The sequence below is a fragment of the Lontra canadensis genome, unplaced genomic scaffold, assembly GCF_010015895.1.
Source record: "Lontra canadensis isolate GAN:19392208 unplaced genomic scaffold, GSC_riverotter_1.0 scaffold207, whole genome shotgun sequence".
Lineage (NCBI taxonomy): Eukaryota > Metazoa > Chordata > Mammalia > Carnivora > Mustelidae > Lontra > Lontra canadensis.
In genome coordinates, this window is record NW_022631201.1 from 475,068 (window position 1) to 499,074 (window position 24,007).

The 24,007-nt window shown below is 42.1% G+C and overlaps 1 protein-coding gene and 1 pseudogene across 7 annotated transcripts in view; one reads left to right on the plus strand and one right to left on the minus strand.

The window, feature by feature from the left end:
* Positions 1–24,007, minus strand: part of ARHGEF9 (Cdc42 guanine nucleotide exchange factor 9) — a 180,060-nt gene that overhangs the window by 122,019 nt on the left and 34,034 nt on the right. For 2 of the 7 annotated variants that reach the window (XM_032848752.1, XM_032848747.1), the window contains exon 1: positions 22,346–23,172. The exons of 3 other annotated variants lie outside the window; for them this stretch is intronic. In XM_032848752.1, coding sequence (XP_032704643.1) covers positions 22,346–22,354 — 9 coding nt within the window. In that variant the 5' untranslated portion in view covers positions 22,355–23,172. Of the gene's footprint in view, positions 1–22,345; positions 23,173–24,007 lie in introns of those variants that run through there. 2 more of the 7 variants (XM_032848749.1, XM_032848748.1) reach the window with 2 other exon arrangements.
* On the plus strand, positions 9,233–9,883 carry LOC116861881 (annotated as a pseudogene).

Below are 24,007 nucleotides of genomic sequence, written 5' to 3' on the forward strand. Positions count from 1 at the left end.
GGGAAAGGAGAAAAGATGGCAGGTAAAGAAAACAAGGAAAGGAGAAAAGATGCCAGGTAAAAAAAACACCACTATGAATATTTTTTTTAAATCCCAAGAATTGATTTTTCTCTTCCCTACAACTTAATAATTCATACCTCGCTGATTTCAGCTTTAACCTGGATGTTGCTATCACCCATAACTAAATAAATGAATAAATAAATAAATAAATAAATAAATAAATAAATGTATGTACTGAAAGGAAGTATGCAAATATCATCTTTCCATGACAGGATCATTTTTTCCTACTTTGTTCGTGTGATTTGTGAGTCACTGCGCACCGGCTTCCTTCAATGTCCCATTGTACCATCCATTTTTCACTTTAAGAAAATGAAAGATCTGAGGTGCCTGGAGGCTCAGTTAGTTAAGCAACTGCCTTCAGCTCAAGACATGATCCTGGAGTCCTGGGATCGAGCCCCATGTTAGGCTCCCACTTAGCACGTAGTCTGCTTCTTCCTCTCCTTCTGACCTCTCCCCCAGCTCATGCTTTCACTCTCTCTCCTCCCTCTCTCTCGAATAAATAAATAAAATCTTAAAAAAAATAAAATAAAATAAAATAAAACAAAAGACCGATGGTTAGTTTCAGCAACACCTGGCAGACACAAAACCCAGCTGGATCGCTTGATTTGGAAAGGTGAGCCTGGATAAGGGTCAGGTTCAGCAAGAGCAAGATGGATCACCTGAACCAAAGGCCAATATGTACTTTGGGTGCAAGCCAGCTCATACCTGTCAGGACCTAAAAGTTTGGGAAGCCAAGATAAGCTTCTGAATTTTCTCGCTCATTATAGACAAAGAATAACACCTTTCTGTACTTCTTCCAAAGAGATTACATGTGATCTTAGCTATAAATGACCAAACATATATGAAAGAAGTGGAGTCACTTGCTTGGTCTGGACCTTAGCAATGGACTCTTCTGATATGAAACTTCAGCCACTAGCTCAACTTGACAGGCCCAGTGAGACCCAGCTACTGCCCCAAAGTTCATGATGTTAAGTGTTTGGTCTTGTTGAGGAAATAAGTCCTTTAGAGAAGATGCAGCCAATTGGTCAAGGATTGGACAGATCACAGAGAAGACATGTTTCTGGACCACCAATCAAGCATGCCCCTGTTGGCTAGAGAAGTCTCTCACCCAGTGCACCTCCCAATCTGATAAACATCAGCTTGAATGCCCAAAACACTGGAAATAGTAGTTACTGTCAAGTTATTCTGGGATCTTTTGGCATCACCCCAGTGTCTCAAACACATTAGACAAGTCTTTCAATGTGTGGTTCACAGACCTGCTGCTCAGAATCACCATAGAATTTCTAAAAAGCAGCCCAAGTGATCATGGATCATGCATCATATTGAAACAAGTGTCTTAAACTTACTAGAGCCAAAGTTTGAAATACAAGAATTTTCTCTTACTGCACTGGATCATTTGGAAGAAATCAGAATCTCTGAAACTCTGTCTCCTGGCTTCTCCTTGTATTAGATTCCAGGCAAGCCAAGGAGTTACAGTAGCTTATCCAGGAGAATCTTCTCAGTCTACCTTGAGAGGCTATCTGCTCCTGCTCTCTTGAACTCCTACTCCCTCCCACCCCTGCCCTGATCTTCAGCCCTGAGGCCCCCAGTGGCCCTGATGGAAAAATCCCTGCAGGATATCTCTATGCTGTAGTCTAGAAGAAATTTCCAAGAGCTATGCTCAATCTATTCAAATCAGACTCTAATATTCTAAGAGACAAATTATTAGTAAAACAAATAAACAAAGAAACAATGACTCAGCAATGATCTCTCCATGAGCTGAGTCAGAAGCATACCTCTTGAACTGGAGGTTACCCTGACCCTTCCTGTCTCTTGAGGCAGACTGGGCTCCATCTCCAAAATATTCCTGCTCTGGGCATTGTGATCTTCTTCTTGGACTTGCTGTCTTGCTGTGGGTACTAAGTTCCAGCCACCCATTAGCTTCTCTTTGTTGCCTTCAAACCTTGAGAGATGGCCAGGCCAGACCCAGGGAAGAGACAGGAAGCCCAAAAACACCCCAACCTCTGAGGTGACTTAGACCTATCTAAGATTCTGAACCTGGGTTCTTGAATTACTTCATGTGGTTCTACTGGGACCAGCCCTGTGATCCTTAACTTCTCTTGGATTGTGACCTGAAGGCCAGCCTTGAAATTTCCTGAGAAGCAGTAGGGGTGGGGCTCCTCTAGATTTACAGAAGGGGAGCAGGAGGGGGATAGAACTACATGATGAATCTGTCCTCCATGCCTCCCACATGTATAGTTCCATATTCATAAACACCACAGCCAGAGGGTGGGTAGGCAAGGCAGAGAGAAGAAAGGAAAGTCATTTTTTATCCATTTGACAGATGTCGTGTTAAAACATTCTAAGGGAAGGAGGGCTGTAGGTGGGGGGAGGAGCAGAGGGAGAGATAGGTTAGAACTAATGGTTCTAATGTGGTCTTTAAACATAGCCATCTGCTCTAAGGTGGTGAGAACAGGAATAGCACTTATAGGAGCATTTTGACCTGATCCTATATCTGGAGAACAGGAAAAATAAATATATTTCAATCAACTTAAACAACCTTGAAGTCGATTAAGCATGCCCGCCCAGGACACAGATTTGCAAAGACTCTGAGCCTTTTCAAAGAGAATGTAATACCCTCCTGGGGAGTCCTTACAACCCAAAAAGGAAATCTGCGTTTAAAAAGGCCATCATAAATAAATAAATAAATAAATAAATAAAATAAAAAGCCCATCAGAAAGTAGAAGATGGTTTCCAGTGGCTTACTGATTTCCCTCTGCCTATTGACTCACAGTGAGAGAAAAGACATTGGCCAAGGCACTAAGCAGTGTCTTTGATCCCTGTGAGCAATGATTCCCGTTCAGGGATGGGCCATGTCTCTAGCAGAGTATAGCACAATCCTGGTTTTCCAGCAGACATGGTAAGTAGTGGATGGGTGGATGGCAGGGGTGTTTGGTGAGCAGCCACTGGACAAGGCACCAGAGGACAAATGGCTGAGTTGGCTTCCCTTCTGGCAGAGGGATGGATGTAACATCTAAACCTAAGCTGTCAAAGAGGACACAAGCACAATCAGACCCACACTCAAGGCCTAGGAGGGATAGAATTGGGTCTTTGTCTGAATAAAAAGTAGTTGTGCTTATAACAACAGAACTTCAAGTAGGTCATCCAGGCTTATGCAAGACAAATTCTGACTATTTAAGCTAGGTGAAGGAGATGAGAGCAGAGGAAGGAAGGCCCAGGGAAACTAAGGAACAAAGCAACCAGTACAGTGCTAGAACTTGAACCTATTCTTCTTAACTCTGTGTCATGTTCAAGAGCTTGACAGTGGATTCTTATTATTGTTGTTGTTATTATCATTATTATCATTGTAGATTTTATTTATTTATTTAATGGGTATTAAGAAGGATACTTGTTATAATGAGCACTGGGTATTATATGTAAGTGATGAATCACTAAATTCTACTCCTGAAACCAATATTATATTATATGTTAACTGACCAGAATTTAAATAAAAAATTTGAAAATAAGCTATAAGCAGGTTTTGACAAGAGACAGAAGGGAGGTAAAAGGAACAGAGAGGAGACAAAGAAAATGTGGAAACAAGGAATTCAGAAGAGGGATGAAGTGAGATTTAAAAAAAAGGTCAAAAGACAAAACTTGACTCTTGATTTTTGCCATGAACTATCTCGACCCAGAATAGAGCTCCAGTTCAGGAATGGCCTTTGGGTTGTACTATCAGAAGAAAGGGCAATGCCTTCTCCACCCAGTTCAGGCCACTGTGTTCGAGTTATCCAAAGTGGCTTCTATGAAAAGAGTTAAGTAGCACCATTTCCATGTGCTTAAGCACATTACAGTTTCTAAGTTGCTTTCACATCATTTCATATTCATGAGTTCACTGGATCCTCCTAGCAACTCTAGAAGATAAGCAGAGTAGGAATGAGACCTTACATTTTAAAGATAAGAAAATATCTCAAAGGATGTCAAAGGATGTCACTCAGCTATCCCAGGAGCAGAGGCTAGAAGAGAACCTAGATTTTCTGACTCATAGTACAATGCTTTTCTTATAATAATAAAATATGGCTGAGTGCTTACTATGTGTCAGAGGTAAATCTAAGTTTTTACATAAACTAACTTATTTGATCCCCATCTTAAAAATGAAGAAACCAAGGTTTGAAGAGATGATGTGATTGCTGGAGGTCACATAGAGCCAGAACCAAAACACTAGTAGTTTTACTCTCGAACCAGTGCTCTTAACCTCTGCTCTCCATGACACATCCTCATGCCCCACAGGGTCAAAGAACATCCAAAGTATAATAAGTCATAGAACAGTGAATATATTACCATAAAAAGGAGAAAATGAATATATCTACACATGCTTGTATATCCATAGAACATTTCTGTGGAAGGACTCACTGGTGGCCTCCACAGAGGAAGCCAAGTGGCTGGAGGGGAGGAGCAGGAGGAACACGTCCCATTGTACACCCACTGGTATCTTTTAGATTTTGACCACAAGAATGTATTTCTTATTCAAGAATAAAATAATAAAAAAGGACATGTCTAGAGTCAAGAGAGCTGGGGAAACTGTGTGGCTGCTTCTTGGCAGGACTTTGGCAGCTCACCCTTTCCTATTCACCTCCTTGTCTCTCAAACTTGAAGAATAAAACGTATCTCTCTCATTTTCCCTTTAGTTTCCATACCCCAGAAACTTTCTAATGCCCTAGATAGGACCATACCATAGTTATCCTATAGGTTTTAGCAGCACAAGTGAAAAACAACACTTTCAATTAGGTTCCTATATCCAATCAGGGGGCCATAGGAAAATAATGTATTAGTGGCAGGACAGATGAAGAAGACACAAAAGGCCATCTTCCCCAATGTCTAGCACCAAGGCATGAGCTCCACAGATTATTCCATCTCCTTCTTCTCACCAATCAGTCTCAATGTATCTGTCCTGGGTGTTACACACAAACAATGAATCATGGAACACTACATCAAAAACTAATGATGTACTACTGTATGGTGACTAACATAACAATTTTTTTAAATGTATCTGTCCTGGGCTCAGAAAGGCAAAAATAAACAATCTAGAAAGGCTCCAGGAAATCTGGCCCAGCTCAAGAGTCTGTGGTGTACAAGAAAAAACACTAAATGAGAAAAAATCAGCCCAGCTGAGATGTAATGTCCACATCAAGGCCAGGTGAGAATCAGCCTGTCTCAAGGGAATTTTCCACCTTTGGTTCTTGGATTTCCACTACCTTATGCCTCAAGAGCTGGTAAAATACTCCACAGATCAAGGCCCTCAAACATTTTCTCAGATACCTTTTGACCTAAACCCTTATGCAGGTCAGCCACACAAAGCTTCTGTACCCAGGAAGCTGTGAGGAGGTGGGGGTAGCCAAGGAGGATAACTGCCTTCAGGGACTTTTCTTAAGTAGTTTAAATGGGCAACACAACTCCCTCTCACAACAGCTTAGCATCTTCTCCATTACTTCACAGCCTCTAACTCACAGGTGAGTAGGACATGAGCTGCTGTAGAAGGGACAAAGGTCAGTGTGTCTCTTGTGGGGAAACAGGGTACTGCTGGGGAAGGCTGGGCACAGATAGCTGCCCCCCCACCACTATGTTTCAGAGACAAACCCAAGTTTTTAACATATATTAACTTAAGCTGCTACTGGCAGCTTCCTTTAGCACTGGAATTCTGGCTGGTAGCTTGAAGCTAGATAGATCTGAAAGCCTGGTTTCTAATCCTGAATCCACCACTGCCTAATCCCACATCATCAGGCTGGTCCCTCCCTTCTCTAGTCCTCAGTATCCCCGACTGTAAAATGGAGCCAATACTGGCTTAAAAGAAGGACATGGGGTCCATTATCACCACTGCTATTCAATATAGTACTAGAAGTCCTAGCCTCAGCAATCAGACAACAAAAGGAAATTAAAGGAATCCAAATCGGTAAAGAAGAAATCAAACTATCACTCTTCGCAGATGATATGATACTCTATGTGGAAAACCCAAAAGACTCCACTCCAAAACTGCTAGAACTTATACAGGAATTCAGTGAAGTGTCAGGATATAAAATCAATGCACAGAAATCAGTTGCATGTCTCTACACCAACAAGAGAAAGAGAAATTAAGGAGTCAATCCCATTTACAATTGCACCCAAAACTATAAGATACCTAGGAATAAACCTAAGCAAAGAGGCTAAGAATCTATACTCAGAAAACTATAAAGCACTCATGAAAGAAATTGAGGAAGACACAAAGAAATGGAAAAATGTTCCATGCTCCTGGATTGGAAGAACAAATATTATGAAAACGTCTATGCTACCTAAAGCAATCTACATATTTAATGCAATTCCTATAAAATACCATCCATTTTTTTTCAAAGAAATGGAACAAATAACCCTAAAATTTATATGGAACCAGAAAAGACCTCGAATAGCCAAAGGAATATTGAAAAAGAAAGCCAAAGTTAGTGGCATCACAATTCCAGACTTCAAGCTCTATTACAAAGCTGTCATCATCAAGACAGCATGGTACTGGCACAAAAACAGACACATAGATCAATGGAACAGAATAGAGACCCCAGAAATAGACCCTCAACTCTATGGTCAACTAATCTTCGACAAAGCAGGAAAGAATGTCCAATGGAAAAAAGACAGCCTCTTCAATAAATGGTGTTGGGAAAATTGGACAGCCACATGCAGAAAAATGAAATTGGACCATTTCCTTACACCATACACGAAAATAGACTAAAAATGGATAAAGGACCTCAGTGTGAGAAAGGAATCCATCCAAATCCTTGAGGAGAACACAGGCAGCAACCTCTTTGACCTCAGCCGCAGCAACATCTTCCTCGGATCATCACCAAAGGCAAGGGAAGCAAGGGCAAAAATGAACTATTGGAATTTTATCAAGATCAAAAGCTTTTGCACAGCAAAGGAAACAGTTAACAAAACCAAAAGACAACTGACAGGATGGGAGAAGATATTTGCAAATGACATATCAGATAAAGGGCTAGTGTGCAAAATCTATAAAGAACTTAGCAAACTCAACACCCAAAGAACAAATAATCCAATCAAGAAATGGGCAGAGGACATGAACAGACATTTCTGCAAAGAAGACATCCAGATGGCCAACAGACACATGAAAAAGTGCTCCACATCACTCGGCATCAGGGAAATACAAATCAAAACCACAATGAGATATCACCTCACACCAGTCAGAATGGCTAAAATTAACAAGTCAGGAAATGACAGATGCTGGCCAGGATGCGGAGAAAGGGAACCCTCCTACACTGTTGGTGGGAATCAAGCTGGTGCAACCACTCTGGAAAACAGCATGGAGGTTCCTCAAAATGTTGAAAATAGAACTACCCTATGACCTAGCAATTGCACTACTGGGTATTTACCCTAAAGATAGAAACGTAGTGATCCGAAGGGGCACATGCACCCGAATGTTTATAGCAGCAATGTCTACAATAGCCAAACTATGGAAAGAACCTAGATGTCCATCAACAGATGAATGGATAAAGAAGATGTGGTATATATACACAATGGAATACTATGCAGCTATCAAAAGAAATGAAATCTTGACATTTGCAGCAACATGGATGGAACTAGAGGGTATCATGCTTAGCGAAATAAGTCAATCGGAGAAACACAACTATCATATGATCTCCTGGATATGAGGAAGTGGAGATGCAACATGGGGGGTTAAGGGGGTAGGAGAAGAATGAATGAAACAAGATGGGATTGGGAGGGAGACAAACCATAAGTGACTCTTAATCTCACAAAACAAACTGAGGGTTGCTGGGGGGAGGGGGTTTGGGAGAAGGGGGTGGGGTTATGGACATTGGGGAGGGTATGTGCTATGGTGAGTGCTGTGAAGTGTGTAAACCTGGCGATTCACAGACCTGTACCCCTGGGGATAAAAATACATTATATGTTTATAAAAAATTTAAAAAAAGAAAAAAATAAATAAAATGGTTTATAAAAAAAAAAAAAGGGGCATGGGGAAGGAGTGAGAAATAAAGCAAAGACAAGCTCCTGAACTACCTCCAAGCTACCTATAATAATGAGCTGGATGTATTCTTAACAATCCAAACAGCAGCAAAACATGTTCAACATTTTACAAGGCACTTTTCTCATCCTTTGCCATGATGAATTCTTGCACCCAACAATCCTGAGATTTACAGTTAATCCCATTTTACAGACCAGAAAACTCAGGCTTAGAAGAACTTTGCCCATGATATATGGGGTGAAGAGAAATCTGAACTTCAGCTACAGAGTGTAGTTCCTGACCCACCCCCTTTCAGCAAAGCAGGTGAAATGACCCTGAGTACAAAATGGAATAAGGCACTCTCCCCCGGTCAGAACTGCCATTCTAATTTGCTTCCTCTGGCAGGTGGCAGGTACAGGTGGTCTGACCTTGCTTTTCCTAGTACAGAAAAAGTCCTTGATCCTGATGTCCTCCACTTTTCCCCACTGCCTAGGGTTCCCAAGGAGCCAAAACTATATGATCACCTAAATGTTGTAAACCTTTTTCTGGGAAAGGATTGACCTATCATTGAAAAGTATCTGTAAGGGTGAGGGTGACCTCAGCATGACTTAGCCCAACAACAATGCTATGAGGTTTCCTTCCCTCAACCCCCTTTTCTTTTTATGGCTACTGTGAGAAGGGTCAGGCCTGGTAGTTGGTGGGTAAGACTAGCTTAGGGATGGAGGTATAGCTTTGTGGGTGAAGAATAAGTACATCTGCAAAGCATTGTCTCAACTCTTTCTTTGAGTCTTGCCAGCATCTGAGGGATATACTGGCTGTTTTACCTACAGGCCAAATAAGAGCCAGACAGAGGAGGGAAACCTGACCGAGGCACACCATAAGTTGCAGAATAGTAACTGGAATTCATGTTTCTTGATCTCAAGTCCAAAGTTGAGAAATGAGCATAAAGCTGTGACAGTCAACAGTATCCTACTCAGACTGTGAGGCTGCTGCTCTGAGGTTTGCTGGGGCAAACCTGGCATACTCTAACCTCTTCACTGCTTCATGCCATTCAATCCAGACCCAGTCTAGGATTCTCTCCTTTCAGCTCCAGCCTTTGATTATTAAAGGCCAGAAAGGCCTCTCCAGGACATCCCGACCTGGTTTCCAGCTTGAGAAACTCTAAAAATAGCAGGTCTTCATTAGTGGGGCCAGATGGCTCAAGCTGTTATGCTTAGGGGCAGGGTTGTGGTCATTAAGAATGTGGCTATTCAAGAGGCCTAAGGTGATCTCTGAAAATGGCTCACTATTCATTTGACCCAGAAAACCCTAACAAATCACAAAAAGCAAGAGGTTCAAATCTTTGTGTTCACTTCAAGAACATACATGAAACTGCCCAGGCAATCGAGGATATGCATATCTGAAAAGTCACCAAGTATCTGAAGGATGTCACTTTGCAGAAGCATGCACCCCTGTGCCATTCCATCGCTACAATGGTGGAGTTGGTGGATGAGGTGTGCCCAGGCCAAATAGTGGGGCTGGAAATGGGGCCAGTGCTCCCAAAAGAGTACTGAATTTTTACTGCACATGCTTCAAAATGCAGAAAGTAATGCTGAACTTAAGGGTTTAAATGCAGATTCTCTGGTCATTGAGCATACCCAGATGAACAACCACCCTCCTAAGATGCAGCATAGAAATTACAAGGCTCATGGATGGATTAACCCATACATGAGCTCTCCCTGCCACACTGAGATGATCCTTACTGAAAAAGAGCAGATTGTTCTTAAACCAGAAGAGGAGATTGCACAGAAGAAAAAGATATCCCAGAAGAAACTGAAGAAACAAAAAGTTATAGCCTGGGAGTAAATAGTAAATTCTGCATAAAATAAATGCAAATAAAACTAAAAAAAAAAATCTTGGAACACTGCGTCAAAAACTAATGATGTATTTTATGGTGACTAACATAACACAATGAACATTAAAAAAAAAAAAAAGAATGTGTTTGTTTTCTCTACCCACCACTGAAACAGGAGAAGTTGGGACTCTGTGCCCCTTATGCATCCTCCCTCCCACAACTTATATACACTTGATCTGGCCAAGTTGTTACTTCATTCCTAAGAAAAGAATGAACTTTAATACTCAGTTACTTTATGTTTTCTAGGGCATTATTCAAAATCAAATTATTCCATGGTGGTTTGTTAAGTAGACTGGGGATGGAAGAGCAGGATATCTTTCTGCATTGATCACTGCAAATTTATCTTCTCCATCTGCTTATTAGTTCAACATCTGAGGGCTCAGTCGTAAACTTTGTTTGCCTTGAAGACCCTGCTATAACACATACCATCTTGAGTATCCATTTGATTCCTGATGGGGCCATTGCCTTGTTCTACCTATTTGGAAAACTGTGACAACAAGCTGGTTCTAAGGGTAGCATATGTTCTGGATCAAAGTGTATCCCACAGGGATGTGTGTGGCATGTGAGTGTGTACCAAAGGTGTGTTCAAATGTGTCTCATGGGGGGAGGGTGGTTTGTTCAAGTAACTCCTTAAAAGTGTATCTCAGGAATAAGAGTGTATGTCCTGGGGGTAGGAGCACATATGAATGTGCATCTCAGCATGCCCTATGTGTATCTGGGTGTGCAGTTGTGCTTTATATGCATTCATGTGTGTCCACACACATAAATTTGCATAAGCATTCATCATGTGTATCTTTGTGTATATATTCTGCCTGTAGAGAATATGCCCAAGTTTGAGTGTACTCCATGGCTAACCGAATGTATATGCTCCAAGCATGTCAATGTAAAAGTGTACTCCACATGTGTATCCCAAATATACCTCACAGAAAGAAAACTTCCAAACTGAACATGAAGGGGCATAAAATCTAGGGCCACCCTTCTGCATTTGGCAAGGCCTCTCATGCATCTCTGGATGATATGATATTTGAGGGGACATACCATAGGTCAAATAGATAAATCTGAATTGCCAGTTAGTTCAATGCTAATCTAGCCAGAATTATCTAGTGACATCTGCCTGGTTCTATCTGCTACTGACTAACTTTTATAACAAGACTTAGTTAGAAGCAAAGTACAGAAGGCATCTTTAGAACAATCTCCCTGCCCATTTGGTATGGATGGGTTGATAACCTGTTAAGCTCTTCCTTGCACACCACTGCTTTTAAGAAGCAGCACTGATCTGAGTCAATATGAGCAATTCTCTGAGTTTCAATTTCCTTAGTCATAAAATGGGAAATAATCCTGGCCTTGCTCACCTCATAGCATTGTGGAGAAAAGGCCAATGTGGCAGGAATATACAATGGTCCTTATCTTCTCACCCAGACCACTAGAGCCATGAGAATGTTCCAGATAAAATGATGTAGGCAAAGGTGAAGAATGTTGATTTGTTCTAAGTAGGTCATTTATCAAAAGCCTGTAAAATTTCTAACACAACTCCTAATCGTATCATGAAAACTCAGTAATGCTCATCACAAATCCTAGCCAAGAAACTGGGGGCCAAGAATTGATTTTTAATTGCCAAGTGCCTAGATGGTTCTGGCTTGATGGACTTGAGAAGGCACTAAATAAAAACACAGTTAATTCTGGCTTTCTTCCAAGCTCTTCTTTTAGCTTTGCAGGAGACAGGGAGAGAAAACGTTCCTCTGCTATTCATAGCAGTATGTGTGTGGACTGGTAGGGGAGATGGAGCTGAGGGTAAATAAAAGAAAGCTCCCTATATAAAAAAAAATCCAGCTTTCCACCAAGGACCCAAGACATGAGCCAGGTCATAGAACTTTTATACTTTTAAGGGAGGGAAGCAAAAAAAAAAAAAAAAAAAAAAAAGTCCTTCATGCTGTGATGGAGAAATAAGGCAAAAAGACAATGATATTTATTCAAGGTCACCCAATGACTGAGTTCGTATTTGCAGGCTCTCTTAAGTCATGCATATGTATTTCATTAACAAAACCTTTGTAAAGGGCTACTGAGCATCAGTTCCCTCCATTATAGCAGTCACACAGAGATTTCTGACCCAGACAGTTCTCAGGGATTTTCGGCCCCAATTAGCAGAAAAGAAAACTAACTCAGAGAGGCTAAGTACTTTGCCCAAGATCACAGAGCTAAAAAATGATAGATTACTAACTAGTTCAGTGACCCTTTGCTTCCCATCACACTATACAGATTTCCCTCACCACCCGTGAAAGGCAAGAGCAGCTTGTAAGTCATGGGTCCAGGAACTCACATCCTTGCCAGGCAACGTTCTAGTTCCAGTACTACTACAAACATACTGTATTTCCTTGGGTGAGTTCTTTCTCTTTCTGTGCCTAGTTTCCCAGCTTCCACAATGAAGGAATTAGATTGAGAACAGATGCAATACCCTTTTCTAGAAGGTATAGCTATATGGAATGATGTTAAATGGCACTATAACTTCAGCACTTGAGCCCAGATCAGTTATATTACAATAACTCTTTGAGCCTCATTTTTCTCATTTGTAAAATGATAATCCCGCCCTTCCTACTTCACAGGGCCACAGAGAAGATCAAGTGAGATAATCTGTAAAACCCAGTGATCAGTGTAAAACAATGTTCAAGAAGGAGAGTCAAGAATCAAGTGAGTAACACTAGCCCCAGTAGTCTTTCTCTAAGCCCAAGTACAGAAAGTGTCTATATACATTCTGTTCAATAAATCTTCCTGAACCTTCCTGTGCAGTTCAACCTATATTCTTAAAGACAAACACCTCACAGGTTACAAGTGCAAAGGAAATTAGTAAGTCCCTCCACTCCCATTGGGCCTTAACCACAAAGCAGTCTCTCAATTCTGTGTTTTTTCTGAGCCCTCCCACTATACTAGGTCTACCATAGCCACCCCTAGGGATGCCTGGCTCTCCCTTGTCTGCCTCTTTGCTAATACCAAAGCACCCACTACTGCCCAGCCCTCCTGCCAACCAGCAGGGTTCACAGAGGGAGGAGGAAGGAAGAGAGTGGGTGGAAGAGAGGCTGTGGGAGGTACAGCTAAAAGTAGCTACTGCCTTTAGGCACCACATTCTGAGGGGGTGGAGGGTGGGCTCTTAGCATATCCTTCCTGTAGCCAGCTGGGCATGAAGGTACATGGCTCCCCCTCCTCTAATGAAGGCAGGCAGGCGGAGAGATCAGAGTTGCCAGAACTATTCCCAGAGCTCTTCTGCACCCTGAGAGTAGATGGTTGCACAACACAGTGCTACATCCAGGGCTCTCTCCCTCGGGAGAACTAATGTAATCTGCAGGAGATTCTAGGATTCCTCTCCTGTGCCTCATCTCACTGCCTGGTACCTCAAGGTCTGCTGACAGGCCTGCTTCCTTCTGGTAGGTTATATAATACTACTGTTATCCCAGTTTCTGTGTCAGCTTGCTTTCTCCAGCCAGACTTGAGAGTGCATTTAGGTCTCTGATAGAGCCAAAGGAGCACTAAGCCAGCATCCTATAGCATAGGTAGCAGGTTACAGAGGATAAAGTCCTGATTTGAAGGGTTGGGATCCCAGGCCCATCACTGAAACCTTGGAAAAGTACCTTTCCCCTTAATTTTTTCACTTGTAAAATAGGAAATGGAAAAGGGAAAGGCATGCGGCAGATCTCCAAGGTATTCTTATCTCTGCCTGAACCCCCTCTCCCACCCAGGGCTGCCCCATCTTCCAAGCAATCTGTCTGCACTGGGCAGAGCCATCCCCACTCTCCTAATCCCAATTCCCCTAGTGACTAAGGTCTACACTGGCAAGATGATTACCTGAAATTCTAGACTCTGTCCTCCACCTCTTTCCTAGGCTGATTTCAATCATACTAGTTCTGCTTTTTTCCGTTCTATATAGAAGTTTCTGGCTCAAATTTCATTTGAGAACATGGATTTTCTATTGAATCCACTCCTTAATTTTAATGACATGGAAACTGAGGCCTAGTGGGGAAGGGCCTTGATCAAGTTCTGGCAGCAAGGTAGGAACAGGACCATGGCTTGCTTCCAGGGGCCCCAAGGCCACTTCCAGTGTTTTTATTTCCTACTGAAGGTCTGCCTTCCATACACTGTCTCTGCTATGGATGCATTACTTTCCCTCTCCTCTGCTACCAATGCTTAACCTTGATGCTGAAAGACCAAATGGCCAATTTTTGTCAGGGGAAACTTGCACAGAAGAATGATAAGGGCAAGAAAGAACTTACCTCAAACACATCCCTCTTTTAATGTTTCTTTTTTCCTCCATGTTAGCCCTTTTCTCCTTTCTTTTAAACTTCCTCCTGAGTTCTGCTCTATGTTGGTGGAACCTCTTCAATTCTGAGTCATGACCATATTCTGACCAGGGTCCACTATGTAGGCTACACTGGAAGAAGAACTGCATGATGCGGTATCAAGAGGCCCTGGTTCTAGGTCAAGAACTACCACCTCTTGAACTGTGTGACCTTGAGTAAGTCACTTAATCTCTTTATGCCTCAGTTTCCTCAACCACTTCCAGATTTTGGAAGTAGCCAATGAAATAACTAGGGAACTTTATTTGTTAAAATAAAAATTCTTATTAACAATATTGGTATTAACTAAATAAATGGCTACTTAAAATACCACAGAAAGGAGTCCTGGGCTGTCAAAACAGCCAGCCCCTATCCTCCTTTCCCAGAGCTATGAGACTGATATTTTATCTATAAGAGGCAGTTCTCAATTATCCATACAACATGTTTTTTTAATGACTGCTAAATCTCAAACTGGCATCCCACTGCCACTCAGCTCACTGTAGGGCTCCCCTCCCTGCTGGCAACTACTGTGTGCTCAATGAATACAACCTATAGTTGAGTATTTTAGAAGAAACTTAAGCCAAATATAATTAGGAAGGCAAGTCTATTACTCCCAAAATCACCTTATGCATTCCAAACCTGCTATAAGGGATCGGTGGATTACCTGATGGTTTTGAATAATAATATTCTTAATCATTTTGATCATTTTTATTAATCACAAAGTAAGCACACATCATTAGAGCCAGAGGCAATCTTTGAAACCAACTAATCCTCCTAATCTTATTTGCAGATGAGGAATCCAAATGTCAGAGGGGAGAAGTAATTTACCCAAGGTCAGCCAGCAAATGAACAGGATCTTCCCCACTATTACAGCAAATGCACAGGGACTCTTTTTCCTAAAGGGTTCAAACCATCTCACAACTAATAATTTTAAATTCATATAGGTCCCCAGACTACTCATTCTCTAGGATTGAGTTCTTTTTAGAGTGGGCACAAGCCCCGCAAATTCATCAAGGCCCCCACAATCCTAGAATAAAATCTCACCATCTGCAAAGCCTGCCTATTCACGTGTGTGATAAGCTAGATTCAGGCTGATCTGACATTTCCTTTTAACATAGCAGTCATCCTCATCCCTGGCTGAACATTCCTGTCATCTCATGGAGCTTTTAAAAAACATTGATGCCAGGGCCTCACCAGATCTCCCCCAGAGATTCTGGGAATTAGTCTTGTTAACTTACCAGGTGATTCTAATGTGCAGCCTGAGAACCACGGGTTAATAAAAACAATTGAGCCTGGGAAGTCATCAGAGAGGGGGACCAACCATAAGAGACTCTTAAGTATAGGGGGAAAAAATGAGGTTTTTCTGGAGGGGAGTGGGTGGGGGGATGGAGTAATTGGGTGATGGGCATTAAGGAGGACACATGATGTGATGAGCACTGGTTGTTATATGCAACTGATGAATTATTGAACTCTACATCTGAAACTAATGATGTACTATATTTGGCTAATAGAGTTTAAATAAAATAAATTTACATATATAAAGAAATTTCTTTATATATTTATATGTATATACAAAAAAGAAATAAAAGAAAAAAAAGAAACAATTCAGCCAATGAAGTGAAACATGCACAAATATTTCCCTGAAATTTTGAAAGCCAAATATATTCTCCTTTAAAGCTACATCTATGATGTCCTGCTTTTTCTAAAATAAAGTGATGGTACACAGAATCTACAGTTGTGGCATTGGCCTTCAGCAAATCATGGACCCAGTTAAGAAACATAGTTAGAAAGAAAAAGAGAAACATACAGTTTATGGGTATTAAAAGAAATTGGGAACTCTGGAGCCTGCAATAAGATTTACCAGGATTAAGATGCCAAGTGATACATACTCCTTTTTTCTGATGAGGTCATTGGCTTGGTAGATGATTACCACGAACCTAGAATACATCTTGATGTCTACAAAGCATACAACAAATCTATCATGCCACATTTTCCTTTTTTACACAATGGTAGGATAAATGATGGCAGTCCAGTGGATTCTGCACTGGCAGACCAGATATATACAAAAATTAAAGGACTGTAACTCCAAGAAGGGGCTCTGGTGAAATTAACCCCATCATATTTTTTTCTTTTTTTTATAAACATATAATGTATTATTTGTTTTAGCAGTGCAGGTCTGTGATTCATCAGTCTTCCACAATTCACAACACTCACCATAGCACATAACCCCCAATGTCCATCACCCAATCGCCCCATCCCTCTTACACCCCTCCCCTCCAGCAACCCTCAGTTTGTTTCCTGAGATTAAGAGTCTATTATGGTTGAACATTTCTTTAAATCACCAATTCGGAAGGTACTTATTCAGTTTCCAAATAATGCAGTGCTAGAAGAAACTGCTAATCTGCTTCATGACATTAAAAAAAAAAAGAAATTAGTCCCCCATCCCAAGCATGAATAGACTAACCAATGGAAATGAAGTTTAACTCATGTACTGCTAGAAGGACTGCTAATTTGTTGCACAGTATAAAGAAAAAAAATAAAGCCCATAAAAAGCTAGACTGGACTAACCAAACAAAATAAAATTTAATGAATTGGGTTCAAAAAAGTCTCAAAGAACCAATTCCACAACAGAGTAGAAGACTGGACTGAACAGCAAAGCGTTTGAGCCTACACTCCAAAAAGGTAGTACAATGGCCCTTAATGCTGACTGCACATTTGAATTACTTTGGGGAGACTTCAATTTTTAATTTAGGAAAAAAAAGATGCCAGGGACCTATCCCACACCAATTAAATCAGAATTTTTCAGAGTGGGGACTTGGAATGGATATTAAAAACTCCCCAACTGATCTGAATGTTCAGAGAGAATTGAGAACCAGTAGAAGGCAACATTATTAGATATTTCACAGAGAGATCAAAGTCCCTTTGTACTTAATCCTGATCAAGTAGCACCTAGAGTAGCATAGTAGTATAATCAGTTCTGGGCAACACATTTATAAAGAAATATAGAAAAATAAGAGTATTTTGAAAGGAAAGACAATTGGATGAAAACTGCAGCTCCTTCAAAACGTTCTGTATTTTAGGCTTCACCAATTCACATTGCTTTCTCCTTAAAGTTTCCAAATACTGAGTTTTCATAAGACTAAAAGAAATTTTCTGATGTATATTTAAGATAAACAGTCATTTTATTGAATGAGAAATTCTGTGTAAAATTGCTATAAAAATGAAAAATATGAAAAAGCACGAAAAATATGAGTAAGCTGAGGGAGATAGTATGACTTCAGGAATGACTCACAATCCTACCTCTCCACCTGACCTCATTCAGCTTCACACTAGTTGGGGATGATCAACTCTGACTCTCCCCACTCTCCATTTGAAAGGCAGACCTATGTCCATGGCACTAATATCTCTGACCTTTACTTACCTCATCTGTAAAACAGGGTATAACAATCATCCCTACCCACTTCACAAAGGTGATGTGATACACAAAATTAGAAAAGATGTGAAATTGCTTTGTAAATTCTACAGATCCATGCACTGACAAGGGATTACTAGCACTGTCATTACTGGATTGTACCTAAGTCTTCTCTATCCTCTAGGCACTTCCCCTTCATAGCTTTTCCACTTTGTACTTTGATGCCAAGGTAAAGCATGCTTAACTAAATGTTCTTGAGAGCTAGACCCACCTAATGACAGAAGACACTCTGGGCAGATATCAGAAGAGCTAAACTTTGATCAAGGATTCTTAGAAAGCCAGAGCCTCAGTTGGCCTAAAACAAGTTGCAGAACTAGAAATAAAAGCCAGAAAGTATAAAATCCCTCACCTCCATATCATTTAGGGGGCAAAGCTACTGGGGCTGGATCCAGAAGTTTAGTGTGAGATCTTCTAAGGAAGCGTTATTTTGGGCGAACAGGTTCAATTCCCAATTATGTCCTTGTCCAGAGCAAACACTCCACATGCCAAAGGGAGAAGAGGCCAAGATAACAGACAAAGGCTAGGGGGACATGCTTTGGCCCATGTAACTGTAAGTTACTGCAACTGTAAGACTGCAACTGTAAGACTGTGCCTTTTGATCATAGCCAAGTATTCTCAATCTAAGCCTCACCACAGGGTTAATTACCTTACCCACAGGCTCACTGGGATCTCGAAGCTCTCAATACTTAATTACACACAGTGGTGAATGAGAGAATCAGCCAAGGCCAAGCCCAACCTGTTCACCAGGCCCACAATCAAAATGGCCTTCCTAATTTGCCCAGCCTTCCCATTTGGAAACTACTCAGAAACCGATGACATAGAAACAAAATCCCCTAAATTCCATACAGCAGCCAGCCTGAGCAGAGTTCCCTAAGCAACAGACAAAACTGGGGCACATTACACAAGTAGATGTTACAGGTTCTGACAGATAGGGGCTGTCTCAATAGGGGAAAAGCACTGCTCAGTTTGTTCCCACCATACTATCCCTTCACCTCCTCTCTGCCTCAGCCAAAAGTCAGGGTGAAAAAAAATATTTTTCAGGATCTACAGACTTCCTTGCACTAAAACTAGATTGTGAAATGACTCAGTTAATCTTAAGAAGGCATTTGGAAGAAAGGAGAAAAGAATTTGAACCCAGCAGCCTTCCAATAAACAGTCCCAATGACTGGAATGAGGCTAGTATGGTTAATGAGGCTAATATACCTTCTCTGGATGTGTTTTCTAGGCATTTGCAGGCAATGAGGATCTTGCTTCTTCTTCGTTCACCAACCCCCGCCCCCAAAAGCATCCCTCCAAGTCCTTCTGGGCTCCAGCTACCTTTCCCTAGAGCCCTTTGTGCCTGGACCTTTAAAGGGTGGGCTCCAGAGCTCAGCAGGAGCTGAGTGATGCAGAAGGTTGCTAGGATACTGGTAACAGGCTGCTCTTGAATCCCCTGGTGGGGAGCTGGGAGGGAAAATTTCTGAGCTGGAATTTTGTCCTTTCTAAGAGCAAAAGCTTATCCTCTACCCAAAAAGGTCAGAGAAGAGGTAAGGAAGCGAGAAACTTAGTTGGAAAAAGCTGGGACAATCAGAGATAAAAACCCCTCTTCTCTTCCTACTCCTCTTTCTCCCACCAACCACCCACTTAGAGCAGGAATGGGGGCAGGGTAGAGGAGGCTGTATCAGAGGGGAGAGTAAATGGAAGAGGGAGAAGAGGCAGAAGAGGGAAGAATAAAAAGTCAAATGCAGAGGATTCCACTCCTCTGGGCTGCATTTTTCATTTTCTCCCACTCTTCTCTTTTTGCATATCCTCACAAGTCTGAAGGAGAAATGCCAAACCTTTAGGATTCACAGAAGTAAAAAGTCATACTGCCAACTTTGGTTCTCTACTTCCCAAACTCCCTTTTAGCTGCTCTTGGGTGGCCTGCCATCTGGCTAGCAACATCTCCTTATTTGCCTAGAGATAAGTTAATTTGAAAAATGCTTACCCATTTTGCCAGCTAAATTACTGATGGAAGGGCTCAGTCAAGCGACTCCTTTAGCCTAAGGGGCTGTGGGGTAGGGGGGTTGGAGGAGTGTAGGGGAAATACCCATCCAATCTGGCACCGGTCAAATCCTTACAGGCCCTAGCACAAGGAGGCCATTCAGAACTACGGAACACTCAATGCATGCCCTGCTATTTTTCCTCATTCCTAGCACAACCAACCCCCACCCACTTTCAAGAGTGTGCACCCTCTTCCCTCTATATACACAGAAGAGTGTGCATACACACCCACAAACATACTGCCACACACCCTACACACATACATTCACAAAGGCTCTCTGCCAAGGGTCTGTCAGGCACCCAGAGATGAAGGTTGTGGCATTTCATGACACCACTTTGCCACAAACCTGGCTCAAAGACTAGCTTTAGAGAACCCTTCTCACCTTAAAGGGGGGGGGAGCAAAAAGCATTCCATTGCTATAGTCCAGTTTTCTTCCCATACAGCTAGGTAAAAATTCTCAAGTTTTTCCAGATACCAGCAACCAGGTATTTCCAACCCCACCCCATCATCCATTGATAAATATTTCATTTTCCTTTTCACTTGTCTTTCCAGTTCATCCCCTTCTGATTTCAAGCGCCTCTGGGCACCCAAAATCACCGAATGCAATAACTTGGAGGCCACCTAGTCCAATCTTCCCCAAATGCCAATGTTACAGGGAAGCCCAAACACACTGAGAAGGAAAAAAAAATGCCCAAGGTCAAATAATCTCTCAACAGAGAGAACCCAAGCCTGTAGCTACCCAGCCTAGAGATTTTCCTGTCCAACGTGTCTCAAAACAAAGTGCCCAGCCAAAACATAACCTTATTTTAGATAATACCACTGGAGCTAAGAGTATGTTGTGGGGCAAGAGGAATCACAAGATTTTCTTTGCAAAGAAACAAGTTCAGTTCAATCCAGCCCCCTCCCAACAAAGGAACCAGAGAGTAAGTAAGAATCTTCCCAGATTCCCAAGAATAAGCAAACTTCCAAGATCATGCTTATACTATGGTACCAACAGAATAATATTAATAATATTTGTTTTAAAAAGCCTTTTACCCACACGGAGCCAAGTGCACACACCCTGAGGCTCAAAACCTCTTCTGACGCCATTAAATAATATTCTCTGGGTTCTGAGATCAGGACAATTTCAAGTGCCCCCTACACAGCCCCTTTCCCTTCATAATCATTTCCAAAGAGATTGAACAATAAGACATGGAACTTGACAGCACAATGCCAGATTTGTACATCACACGTGAGCAGCCATCCCCTCGGGTGTAGGGGGAACATGCATGTAGACTGTATGCACCCTGATTCATTGCTACATGGGCCAGAAACAGCGCTATTTCAAGTCAGGTAAACATAGAATGGAATACCTGCCAATCAGTGGGAGGAGGTAGGGGGAAAATAAGTATCCTGTACATCGGCATCAGAGACCATTTCCTGGCTTTTCCAAAAGCTTTTTCAGCAGAAAGAAAAATATAAAAATATAGCAATAATGACAGCAATCACCACTACTACCATCTGATACAGAAATGCAAATATATGTCAAAATTGAATGTTGCTTCTAGCTCGTTTTCCCCAGCTCTCAGCCCATTCCACGCAGACTTTTTTTTTTGGGGGGGTGCTCAAAACTCTTAATGTAGCATGATACATACTTTCATTTTGTTATGGAAATCCTTCAATTAGAGACCTCTGATCTTTAAAGAACAAGAAAGCAAACAAAACCCACCACTTTATCATTAGCACTAGAAAGTTCTATTTAAAAACGTAGTTCAAGAACATCATTGCAAATAAGATTATTCAAAAGAGGCATATACAAGTACCATTATTCCCAAGGCGGGTAAAGAGCTGGCTTTTGTTGTTTTTTTCTGAGGACACAGAGAAAATCCACAAACTCAAATCCAGGTGTACAATCTTCTTTGGAAAAATGAACCGAAACAGCTCTTGTCAATATCTCTTCTTGCCAATTCATAAACATCAAAGAAGACTTTAATGCCTCAGTCCATAATTCCAAAGAAACTGACATTTAATGCTTTAAGAAATGTTTTAAAGATGGCTTATTTCCAAATTGGAAACTATGAACTAAACCCTAGACAGCTAATTGAGTCAAAGGACACAGTCACCAACTGCCAGCTCAACGCACCCCACCATATCACTTCTCAAATTCTTACTTATCATTAGAAACTAAAGAATCATTTTCCCTGAATTCAGTCCTTGTTTCATTTTTATTCCCTCTTAACATCCAGTGCAGGACTGTCTTTCCTAAGATGTCAAAAATCCATCACGCTCTTCCCACAACCATCCTTGTCCATAAACAAAACCAAATTCACTCCTGATGGCATGAGATAATTTTTGACTAAAATTCCTTGACGGAAATTATAGGTAGTTTTCAAGAAAATGAACTGAAAAACAAAAACACCACACACAGCAAAGCCACTGTTTAAGGACGCAGATCTTGCTCCGTGAACGCCACATAGATGGAGAATGCACACACACACGCACACTTAAATAGAATACATTTCTTTATCAACTATTTTACTCAAGCAATAAGCAACTACATTCACAGGCATATTTAAAAGACAAGACATGACAAAAGATTTAGGGAGAGATAATATACCAACGTCATACATATCACAGCGAGGCCATGTTGAAGCTCAAAACGTTTTCCCCCCTGAGTAAGAAAGCTTGCTTTCTCTCTCTTTCCCTGTCTCTATCTGTCTGTCTCTTTTTTATTCTCGGTGGTTCTCGGGATGAAATCAAAGCGAGAGTTCGCAACAGCTCAGGAAGCTGGACTCCATTCAGCGCGTTCCCAGGAAAAACATGAGTATGACATTGACAAGCAGGAGGACTACAATCACGGCAAAAACAACTACAGTTTGCACATCCAGGGTCATGGTGCAATGCAGAACACTGTAGTGTTCCAAGTGGGGGGCCGGCAGATTGGGAGATGTCAGTCTCTGTTCTGTCAGACTGTCCATACAGCCACCATGCTAGAAGGGAGAGGAAGTCGGATGGTTGGGGAAGGGCTGGATTTGGCGCCCGAGTTTGGTATGGGGGGGGGGGAGGATGGGGACAGGGGAGATTGCTTTCCCCCTTCTCAGGATTAATCTGATTTTTCTTCCCTAGCTGAGAAATCTTAGCTCGCGCTGAAGTCGGCAGAGTCCAGCATTCTCTCTCGGGCGCCAAGCAAAAGGCAAAATCCTGGCTTTTCAAGGGAAAGGCGGGAGGAACCAGTGCGAGGTTCTCCTGCGCCTGCTCGATTGTCTGTCCGGGCGTGCGTCTGTCCACCTGCCTGGCTACAGGTCAGTCGCGGTCTCCCCTACTCCCTCTAGGTCGCTCGCTTTCCTAGTTTCCTCGTTTTTCTAGCCTGCTTGCTTGCTTTCTCCGCGGGGCTCCCGGCTTCCAGCCTTTCATTTAAATCCTGCCTTGCTGGCTGTCTCCCTCTCCTCTCCCCACCCCCCAAGCCCGTAGGCGGTGTTTTTATTCACCTAACGACTGTGGGCGCCTGCGTGAGGAGCTGCCGGAGCTGTTGACAGTCCCCTCGGCCAATAGCAAATGCTGCAGCCGTGCGTTTACTCGCTGGGTGGGGCGGGACTTCAGCTGGTGTGCTCGCCCCGGCAACCTATCGGAGGGCCCAATCCTTCCCTTCCCCCAACCCCCCCACTAGCGCGAGCCAATGGCCGCCGGTTCTGGCGTGGGAGTGGAGAGCTTGTTGGGGGTGGGTTGAGGAGGACGTAGGGAGAGGAAGGGGGAAGGTGCACACAGAAGTGGGAGGAAAGGAGAGGGCGTGGCCGGGAGGGAGGGAAGGAGGATAAAAGGGAAGACTAATAGGGAAAGAGAAAGAAAGATGGGAAGGAGAAGAAATAGGAATAAGTTGAAGAAAGAGGAGGGTGAAGGAAAAGAAGGGGAAAAAAAGGTTGAAGAAGAGGGAAAAGGAACAGAAAAAAGGATGGGTGGGTGGGAAGGAGGCATGCCTTGGCATCCTCTTATTTTGGAGTCTAGGCCGGGGAGATAGCAAAGGTATCTTTGGCCACGCCCAAGTATTTACAGGCAACTCATAATTAGCTATACACATTCAAAAATAAATAAATAAATAAATAAATAAACACTGCTGTTGACAGACCCACAAGGACACACTACAAATTATCCAAAATCCAATTCTGTTTGGCCTTCTCTGATATCCCTGCACTTGCAGGTCAATTTTCTTTCCTGTTTATGGTTTCTTTAGACATGAATGCACTCTTCCAGCAAGCTGGGTATTATGAAAAGACGCCAAGTT